General features: G+C 41.2%; 2 protein-coding genes across 2 annotated transcripts; both read right to left on the bottom strand.

The window, feature by feature from the left end:
- Positions 1–3,211: 3,211 nt before the first annotated feature.
- Positions 3,212–4,242, bottom strand: LOC147763216 (uncharacterized). Its single transcript, XM_087008781.1, has one exon. The coding sequence runs from the start codon at positions 4,169–4,171 to the stop codon at positions 3,212–3,214; it is 960 nt and encodes a 319-aa protein (XP_086864907.1). The 5' UTR covers positions 4,172–4,242.
- Positions 4,243–4,914: 672 nt separating this feature from the next.
- On the bottom strand, positions 4,915–9,827 carry LOC106175270 (uncharacterized). Its single transcript, XM_087009713.1, has 4 exons — positions 9,681–9,827; positions 8,306–8,374; positions 7,442–7,845; positions 4,915–7,158 (listed from the first exon to the last, which is right to left on the bottom strand). Exons 2-4 carry the CDS (start codon positions 8,320–8,322, stop codon positions 6,143–6,145), a joined length of 1,437 nt encoding a protein of 478 aa, XP_086865839.1. The 5' UTR covers positions 8,323–8,374; positions 9,681–9,827; the 3' UTR covers positions 4,915–6,142.
- Positions 9,828–10,671: the final 844 nt, after the last annotated feature.

Genomic DNA, 10,671 nt, shown 5'->3' with positions numbered 1-10,671 from the left:
GTTGTGCGGGATTTATCAATTCCATAAATTTTGTACAACTCACTCACTATCTTGGCATCGAAGGATTTCCCTTGATCTGAGTGAATTCTTTGAGGCACTCCATAATGTAGGAACCATTCCCGCACAAGGGCTTTCGCAACTGTCTGAGCTGTCTGGTTCTTCGTAGGTACGGCAATTGTAAATTTGCTGTATACGTCGGTCATGACAAGAACATTTTCAATTCCGTTTCCGGCTGGTTCCAAAACTGTGAAATCAATGGCGACGATTTCCATTGGCTCATGAGCTATGATGCTTTGCATAGGTGTACGTATATTTCGTGATGGCATTTTGGCCAGATTACACCTTTCACAGTTTGATATCCAGTCCTTAACATCGGCAGACATATGAGGCCAATAGTATCGTGATCGGTTCAATTTTTCTGTACGTTCAGCCCCCTGATGCCCCATTCGATCATGTAGAGCATTCAATACTGTTTCCTTCAGATTTTCTGGCAGCAAGAGTTGATTTATCTCTTCACCATTGCCTGGATCTCTGCATTTTCTGTATAGGATTCCGTCGTGCTCATGAAATCGCTCCATCTGTCTTAAAAGTCTCTTCACATCTGGGACTTCTTTTCGCCTCTCCCTTGCTGACGGACTGTTACCTGTCTGAAGGAAATAGCGTAATCTGTTTATCACGGGATCAGCTCTCTGTTTCTCTTGAATGTCGATGCTTCCTCCATTCGGTGTGACTGGCACAAGTGATTCAAATACGTGATTTACACTGGCGTCGGTGGTACATAATGTCGCTTTCAGTAGCTTCTGGCGAATCTCTGCAGGTATTGTAGTGACCTGTAGTATTTCTGCAATGTCATCTTCATCAAGTACAGTGACGTCATCAACTGGAGGTCTTCGACTTAACCCATCGGCCGATCCATTCAATTTACCTGGTCGGTACTGGATTGTAAAATTAAATCTGGCCAATTCTGCCTGCCAGCGATGTTCTGTAGCACTTAGCTTAGCAGATGACTGCACATAACACAGAGGATTGTTGTCTGTTAATACCAGGAATGGAGCAGCTAGCAGGAAATCTCGGAACTTTTCTGTTATGGCCCACTTTAGAGCGAGAAGTTCTAACTTCATTGAACTGTAAAATTTCTTCTCAGCACCGCGAAGTCCACGACTAGCATAAGCAATCACAACTCTTTTTCCTTCCTGTTCCTGGAATAAAACGGCACCTAAACCAGACTGACTCGCATCAGTCTCTAAAACAAATGGTTTCGAAAAGTCGGCAAATCCCAATACAGGAGCAGAGATCAAATCACTCTTTAGTGTGTCGAATGCGTTCTGATGGTCGGCGCCCCACACGAATGGCACACGTGGTTTCTCCAGCTTACGACCAAACTTCCTTTTCTTCCCCTTGTTTGGATCTTGGTTCACCAAACTGAACAAGGGTGCGGCTTTCTGAGAAAAATGACGAATGTACCGTCGGTGGTATCCAGCTGTGCCTAAAAATGCTCGTAGTTCCGCAGCATTCTGGGGTACTGGCCAATCTGACACTACTTTTACTTTGTCTGGATCTGGTGAAATCCCTTGTTCTGAAATGATTTGCCCTAAGTACGTCACCGACTTCTTAAATAAATGGCACTTACTCGGCTCGATTTTCAACCCATGTTTTCCCAGGCGCTGAAAAACCATTTCAAGTCGCTGAAAGTGCTCTTCAATTGTGGACGAGAAAACGATAATATCATCTAAGAAAACAATCATCTTTTCATTCATTTCGTCACGGAAGATGAGTTGCATCAACCGCTGAAATGTCGCGGGCGAGTTACAAAGCCCATACGGCATTTTAACATATTCATACAGTCCCATTGGGGTCGTGAAAGCTGTCTTATGCTGGTCAGGCTCTGCTACCTCAACTTGATTATAGGCTGCCTTCAAATCAATTGTTGAAAAGTACTTAGCTCCACTCATGTGATCAAACGTTTCTTCCACGCGTGGAAGAGGGTAAGCATCTTTTCTGGTCTTGGAATTCAGCTTCCGGTAATCTACACACATTCGAATCTTCCCATTCTTTTTCCTGCATACAACTATGGGACTGGCATACTCAGACGTACTAGGTCGTATCACTCCCTTCTTGACTAGATCGTGTATATGTTCTTTCACTTCCTGGAAATGCGGCGGCGGTATACGTCGGTAAGGGCATTTTACAGGAGCGTCATCCGATGTGTGAATAGGATGAGTTATTGTATGAGTGAGACCCACGTCTTCGTCACAGAAAGCAAACACATGTTTGTTACGACTTAATACTTCAGTGAGTCGTTTGGAATCACAAGTGGAAATGTCTCCCACGGCTATGTCTTTCAACCAATCTAGACTCTCAGGGGGTGCTTGGCTGGTTGCGTACTGCGCTGTACACACTGATGCTGTGGATTTATTAGGGTGTAGGCTAACCTGTATACAGTCACCACAGTCCTTCAATTCAACTTGATGAGTTGTATCCACAATATCAGCCGCAGAAACTCTTCCCAGTGGAGAGCGAGGTCGAAGCCAAACTTCATTTTCCGTCGGATTAAACACTTCCACGTCAAAATGTCCACTTTCGGATACGACTAGCCCTGGGTACAAAAGCAACCCACCACACACTGGATTATCGAGGGCTTCAGTGATCAACATCCCTGGATAACGTGGTCCATATGCAGAAACAATGCGCGTGGACCAGGCTGGAATATTCACCATATCCTGGCCAGCAACTTTAAAAACATGCCCATCAACACAAGAAAATGAAGATGACTCTTGGGGGGAAACCTTTTTAAGCAATTCTTGGATATCTGGGAGGTGACGGAGGACATTCATACCCAGGATACCTGCAATGTGTGATTTCTTGGGAGAGGATGCACCCTTATTTACTAGGATGCCACAATTTTCTACAGTTTTACCCAAAACAGTGGTGTGTGTAATAAAATAACCTAAATATGGAATCTCCAATCCATTCGCTGCAGTTAATCTCAGCCAGGTTGAGGCATCTGCAAGGTCACTAAACTGAGACTTAAGATTTTCTTCAAACCACCATTCCTCGAGGATCGTAACCTGACTGCCGAGATCCAGAAATAATTCTGTTTCAACTCCGGAAATACTGCAACGTATGGTTGGACATTTTCCCATTAATGAGGCTTTAATCATTTCTTCCATTTTCTTTGCCCCGTCTGCTTGCCTCGCGTCAGCAGGGCCTTTTAGTTTCCCTCGTCCCTTGAGTAATTATCAGCTGTTCTATGAACTTCGCTGAAAGTGGATGTCGTCTGCGGCGTACCCTGGCCCGTCATTTCCTTCCGACGCTTACGGCAGTCACGCTGAATGTGTCCCATCTTCTTGCAATAGTGACAACGGTAGTTGGTGTATGGCGCTGACTTACTGTCTGATATCGCACTGTACTGTACTGTACCGTGTGGTGGTTGGAACCGGTGTTGTCGGGGCTGTTGTTGATCTCTCATCCATGAAATCATTTCTTGTTGCGTTGTAGATATTTCTTCTAATCTTGTTGCCAAGCTGTCAATACGCCTCTCTAACTCACCTTGGTCACTTTGAAGGGATTGGACATGGGCAGACTGTGATGTCGGCTTTCCATCCCTCTCCATCTTAATGGCTTCCTCTCTGAGCTCACTGAAGGAAATTCTGGGGTTGCATCTGAAGATTCTTTTTACCTCTCTTTTTACTTGAGTATCATAGAGATTTTCACTAAAAACTTCACAAACAATGTTGTTTTTACTTTCTGAATCTTCCAATTTTGTAGTTAATTCTAGTAACTTACGCGAAAATTCTCTGATACTCTCTCTTGGGGTCTGAAAACGATCATACAACTCACGTTTTATCTGCACTGGGGTTCTGGTGTCTCCGAACGCCGACTTGAGGATGTTGAAAATTTTATCAGCAGAGTTCTTTTCATCGTCAGAAATCAGTCTAACTTCTTCTCTGGCTATACCCTCCAAATGACTAGTCAGAAATTTTGTACGCTCAGGGTCCGGAATGCTTGGTAAAAGGCTCTGGGCATCTTCTATCCATGTCGAGAGTTCATGGGCGGATCCTCCATACTTTCTCAGTTTACGAACGGGAGGCGCAGTCACAGTCACATTGATCAGTTGGGTGTCCCTTATTTTACTCAGTTCCTCTTCGAGTTGGCGCAACTTCTCTTCCATCTCTGGAAGCCTTATTACCCCACTTCTGGTACCAAATGTAAGCGGGATAATAACGACAACTGGGGTTTTCAGATAAGTTTATTCTTGGTAATCAAAATAAGAATTAAAATAATTGTACATTTTTGATGCAATGTCGTCGTCGCCACTGACGACGACACTGTACCCTGTTTCAGTGTTCTTTGTCTTGTACATTTTTGATGCAATGTCGTCGTCGCCACTGACGACGCAGAACGTCGTGAGCCACGTCATCGGCCGCACACGACGCAGCACGCTCGTGGAGGCCGTGACGCGCTCGGCGTTTTTGATGTGTAGTTTTTGTTCTATTTGATGTTTGACTTTGATGTGCCGTAAGCGGGTTTATTCTTTTATGAAAGCACAGGATTCTCTGGGAGCCTTAATTTTAGTCTTATTTTAATTCTTATTTTGATTACCAAGAATAAACTTATCTGAAAACCCCAGTTGTCGTTATTATCCCGCTTACATATGCACCAAACATAGCAATACGTTAATTATTATTTTTTCAATCTTTGAGTCCCCTCTCCTTTCCCTTAACAAACCCGTTTACCTTTTGTTTGCCCGTAATTTCGAAAACAAAATATTTTCTAGCATATGAAAAAAAAATGTAATCCAGTTATACCTGATAATCTGCGTCTCATACAGTAAAAGATGTCATTAGTCCATCAATACTTGATGTTTTAACGAAAAATAACGACCTACGCTTTACTGTTAATAACAACGTACAGTTCTTAGTTGGTTAGTAAATTTATTCACCACACATTTTAGTGGCAAATTACAAGCACATGATTATAAAAAATATATATCATTTTCAGGGAAACATCAAAGGTACTCTGCGCGCGTTTACAAATCCCCAACAGTCATATTCTTATCCTAAAGTTTCTTATATTTTCTTTATCACATAGAATCCCCTTAATTAATAAAACTTTTTTTTGTCTGACGCGTACTTATATGGTGTCGTTATTGTTTTGTCAGATAGCCATGATGGTTTGCAACGCCTGTATTATACACGACACATGCCTAGGGCAGCGATACAAAACAACGCCCCATTTTCTTGTTTTAGATAATGAAAACTAGGGACGGGAAAGGCGTCGTTCTAAATTGTTAAACCAAAAATAATGACACATCAAACCCTAGTGCAGGGTCGGGTCGAGCAAAGATTTGTGAATGAGAGAAAACTGCTTCTCCCCCCTCCCCCAAGAACATAAATTTTGGGGGGTTAACCTAGTGCAGAGTGCCCTGAACATTACATGTCATATAAATTATATAATGCACATGTTTATTACATATCTAATATATCTTATACAAGAATCAAATACGCAAGATATTATCTAGATCGTTTGCTGGACCTTTGCACCGCCCCTTTGCACTAGAGAAATAGGCATTGACTCGAGTAATTGAACAAAAAGTGATATACAGGCCCGTAGCCAGCAAGGGGGGTTCTTTTTTCTGAAAAAGTGGACCTTTTCCTATAAAGACTTCATGAACCTAGATCAAATTTTACCCAGGGTGGACCTTTTCCCACCAAAAGGGGTGGTTCTTTCGAACCCCCCGAACCCCCCCCTGGCTACGGGCCTGATATGTGAGATTTCAGCTGACATTCCATGGTTACATAGCCGTCCCTCTTTCTCCGTAAGAATTCTTGACTTCGTCCAGGTTGTGGCGATACATACGTTGGAGGGTGAAATCTTTTACACTCTGGAATATCACTGTTTGGTCAACATATAGACAGTGTACGGACAACCGTTATTCAACATATAGACAGTGTACGGACAACCGTTATTCAAGTATTAAAAAGTTATTTGACTAAATATTGATCATTATGACTAAGATTATCGTCAAGACATTGAACATACTTTCTTTACAATGTAGCCACATCTATATGACCAATAATATATATGCAGTCACAGCGGCTAAAATCGGGTTCCGGGTATATCATCAATTAATAATCAAGCGTTACATCTTCCGGTTTGCACGACGGTTCGAAGATACAGAAAGTACTTTGGCCACCCTTTTTATGTGACTGTGGCTTCGGCGGTGTAGCGACCTTTCTATCTGACAAGCCTCTTGCAGCACTACTTGCCCCTCTTCCTCTTTGTTGACCTCGAGGTAGTTTTCACCAAGGCACAGGAGCGTGTGGGCGACGATTTCGCGTGTATCTGGACCGCGTAGGTTTCTCTCAATTGCAAGTGCCTTCTCGTAATGCTGGAGTGCCTGATGAGGTCGCTTGATTCTTTTCAGCACTAACGCACAATAATGATGGCAGGCCGATATCTTTTGGCTGGAAGATCTTTTACCATAGACATGATCACGTTCAAGCTGACAAATTGCGGTAGAGAAGCTGTCTAAAGCAGCCGGGTACCACTCTGTCTCAACACAAGCAATGCCAAGACTGATCAGCAGATTGCAGGTGTCGCGTTTCTCGATCATGTCAGGGATTTTCTGTTGCATCTCTCGGGCCTTTCCGTAAAATTGCACGGCGATGGCCGATTGGTTTTCTTCCATGGCCTTATCACCAAGATGTTTGGCATTCATGAAGGCTGCGAGGAGAGCATCCACGTTGGTCCTGTCCATCTGCTGATATGGTGCAAAGAAAAAGTTTGGAGTGTTTATTTCAACTTCACAGGAGACTTGTTCATACGTTCCACAGGGCACCCGTTGCTCTTTCGGTTGACTCATTTCTTCGACGTTAGCAACATCACTTTCACTTTCGTTTTTCTGGATCTTTGGCTTGTCGGTTAGCTTTGGTGTGTGATGCGGATTTGACAGTTGTTTAATAACTTTGCGTAGATTATGCAGCTCTCTCTGTAGGCGTTTTACCATCATGTTTGAGTCTTGAAGACGACACTGAAGAGTATCGTAGAGCCGCTGATGATGCTGAGCGTTGTCGGAGAGATAACGTACTTCGGTCTTCAGCTCTGTGATTTGGTCCTCAAGCTGCTTGTATGTGGGGCGAAGGGGCAAATCTGGCACTAAAATCATACGATGTTTATTAAGAATTTGTAAACAGCAAACTATATCCTCCTTTTTACTGTGTTTTTTTTAGTATTCAACATTATGCCATTTGACAATATCCAATATCCAATTTACTATTATTGGGCATTTCTAACTTTATTTATTTCTGCCAACTTTTAATGACTGGGCTTAAAGAGAAAGCTGTTTTTTTTTTCTGCAGCTCATCTCAGGGAGTTTATGTGAAATACCGCAAAAGCGCATGGCATTAAAATACAGCTACCCAGTAAAATATTTTCTTACCCCCTAAGCGCAGGCAAAGTTTGATGAACGCACCGGGGTCCGCCATCTCGACGTAGGTCAGCGCTTTGAAACTAATGGGCAGTTCCTTTTTGTGGACGTCGACAAGAATCGGTATCACAACTACATCACTCGTCTCGGCAGCTTTTTCCTCCGCTATTTGGCGCTCGCGCTGACACCAGGGGCTCGTGAGGAATTCCCTAGAGACGAACACCAGAGTGAACCTGGCGGCGAGTACGGCGTCTTCGATGCAGGCAATGGTGGAATACCCTGGCAAAAAATCTCGCCTAGAATAACAGCAGTTAAGCCCACGTTCTTCTAGCATCTGCAGCGTCTGTTCCACTGCATATTGGTCCTTAAAGCTGTGCGCTAAGAATACATCGTAGTGATCGGCTGTCAAGCTGGGCCTGTAAATTACATGAAAAGATGATATGTAATATTTTTATTTTCTATTTTGACTATGTTCTTGTCTTTTTTTGTTCTGTTTATTTTTTTTTTTATCTGAAATTACAAGAAACAAGTCACCTCATACGTGTACTAGGCCTAATTGTTGTATGTTGCTGCTAGATTTTAATTACTTATTAATACCGGTATTTTGCTGGTTACGTTTTATGACCTTTTCATATTGAAATAATAAAAATTTTAGGAAGCGGAAAGGCTTCTTAAGTTATTTCACAAAATTTAAACTCAAATAAATAGGGTCTACTATGTTACTAAAATCATACGACTGTACTTACCTTTATAAATTCCATGTTAAATTCATGGTAACAAGGTACACTTTATAAAGAAAAGGGTTACGATAGTCACATTAAAAGCAACCGAAAACGTGATTTCCATAGCATTGACTTACTTCACAAATGGGCCTACCTTTTTCTGTTCTCCATTTAGTGATTTCGTTAGCTGACGGTCACTTTCAAACGTATGGGCTGCGATTCACTGAAATAAAGCTTAGACTTACAGAAAACCAATAGCAAACTACGTGCACGTGAAAATTTATGCCACTGATTAACAGAAATCAATGCGTTATCAAAACTTTCACTATGACACAAAGCTGATGAAAAGTCCACATCTATATTTCTGATGTTCATTTTACAACCACAAATGTAAATCTTTTGTAAATTGCCAATGATTATTTATGGTGTATGTCCACAATAAATGCGCAGTTTGGGAGCATTATTCGAAGGCCTTGCGCCTATCGTGCAGCAAAACAAGATTTTCGGTTCACATCAAGGTAGTACATGTATGGCGGTGAAAGTATAACAAAATTAAACACGTAAGCCGAACTGAAAAAAATGAAAGGGTTCCGTCATTCTTAAGCCCACGAACAGGTTTCTTCCAAACTGACTCTAAGGTCATGTACGATCATTCAATGGCGCGATCGAATCGTGTGTAATGTAAACACACACGTCGTAGCTCGTAGACCGTATCCACTGAGGGTGCCGAAATAATCATAAAAAATTGTATACGGCTTTATCCAGTCTTTATCACACGGCACACGGAGATAGTGTAACTTGAGCCTTGGGATTAGGCCATCGGCTTGAACTGATATTGCTGCTGATTTATGCTATAAAACGGAATAGTATGCTACGATGATTTAGTCTTAACTATCAAATTCCAAAACAAACCTTTTTTTGTCAATTCTTAAATGATTCTCGAACTCTAATGAATAAAAATCAAGGCCAGCTATTTATTTTTTTTACTATATGAGTCATCAGCGCCCTTGTTATGTATTCACGATTATACGTGGCTGGTTATTTGTTAGTATAACCTTGGACAACAGAACGTTCTATTAGTATGACTCATTCAAGTTATCAGGTAGTTGGTCTGTTGCGTATAATTATTATATCTCCACTGCAGTTGCCCTCATAAGACTTGCAGTTGTAATCCGTGAGATTACGAAGGTCGTCACGCCCATTGCCGTCTTTCTAATCTTTGTTTTTCAATTGAATCGAATTAAAAATTTTAGTTTTTTTTTTTTTTTTTTTTTTTTTTTTGCTTCGCTGTTGCTCTTAAGGTTCACGTGGGTAGTCATAACGGTGAATATACGTGTATTCTTTCAGTAACATAAAGATGCATCAGTCACGTTTTTCATGCTGGCGTGGTATAAGAGTCGTATATCGATCTCTCTCTTTGGGCATTCGCTAGCTGCAACATGTGCTACCAACTGTTTACCAGCAGAAATGAGGCACTATACACGTACTTGAATAACACAACCTTATGGCAAACAACGTATCTCACTTACCTTGAAGATATACAAGAGAGTTGTTGTTAAAAAGCAAGTTGTTAAAAAAAGTGACCCAATTCTTGGCCGTGCCGCTCTACAAGGGGTCCGATTCAGGAGACCGCAAAAACACCTCTGGGGTGAAGTGCATGCAGCGTATCTATGAGAAAGGGGAATCCCCTCCAACTAAGTTTAAAAAAACAGATGTTTGTTCCACGAAAGGACTTAGACATAACAATTACACGCAAAATATTAGTGCACTTCGTTCCATTACAAATCCACTTAAAAAAAACGACCAAAGATTCTTATTTACGTTAACAACTGCTATTTTAGATCTAACTAGGGCCTTATAAAAGGATTAGGCGTTAACAAACGCAGAGTTTTTAGCACTAACACCCATTTAACCACATAAATCACAAATTAACCAGCACTACCAGAGCAGATGAATGTTAGTGCTAGGCATCGCTTTATTGCTTTTTATGAATGATTACAAAACTGCCCAACTACAAGTTGAGATTAATTTTACATTAAAACTATTTTGTTGAAGCTGACCTCACTCTTGCTGGACTGACGTACATGAGGGAAGGTATCTGGTTAATAATATATTATTTCAAGGAGGACAATATTCGAGTTTGTCTTAAATAGTGCCGTTATGAAATTCTGTTTTTTTATTTATTTATTTTTGTATCAAAAAAAGGAGATGCTTCTTTGCTCTGCTCAATTCCACTCTACTCTGTGTATACTTTACTTTATTTGCTTTACTCAGCAGCACCGGACCATACCAGTCCGTAGACATCAGTACGATGCATCGTATAGTAGCTGCTATATTTTTGCTGTCTGCATAAAAAGCATAAACATTAAAAATACAATAAAATAATTAACTAATTATACAGTCCATCAATAAAATTTTCTCTCTCGGTTTTTTGTCTGTGATGTACTGTAGGTAGTTAATCAATGAGTTTTTTAAAAAAACTTTTTTTCACATTTTAGTAGAACTATATTTTCCCTGGAT

This window comes from Lingula anatina, chromosome 3 (genome assembly GCF_051362555.1).
Source record: "Lingula anatina isolate TDL-2025a chromosome 3, LinAna3.0, whole genome shotgun sequence".
NCBI classification, from domain to species: Eukaryota; Metazoa; Brachiopoda; class Lingulata; order Lingulida; family Lingulidae; genus Lingula; species Lingula anatina.
The sequence above is the reverse complement of the archived record's forward strand: the minus strand, read 5'-3'. Positions and strand labels throughout refer to the sequence as shown.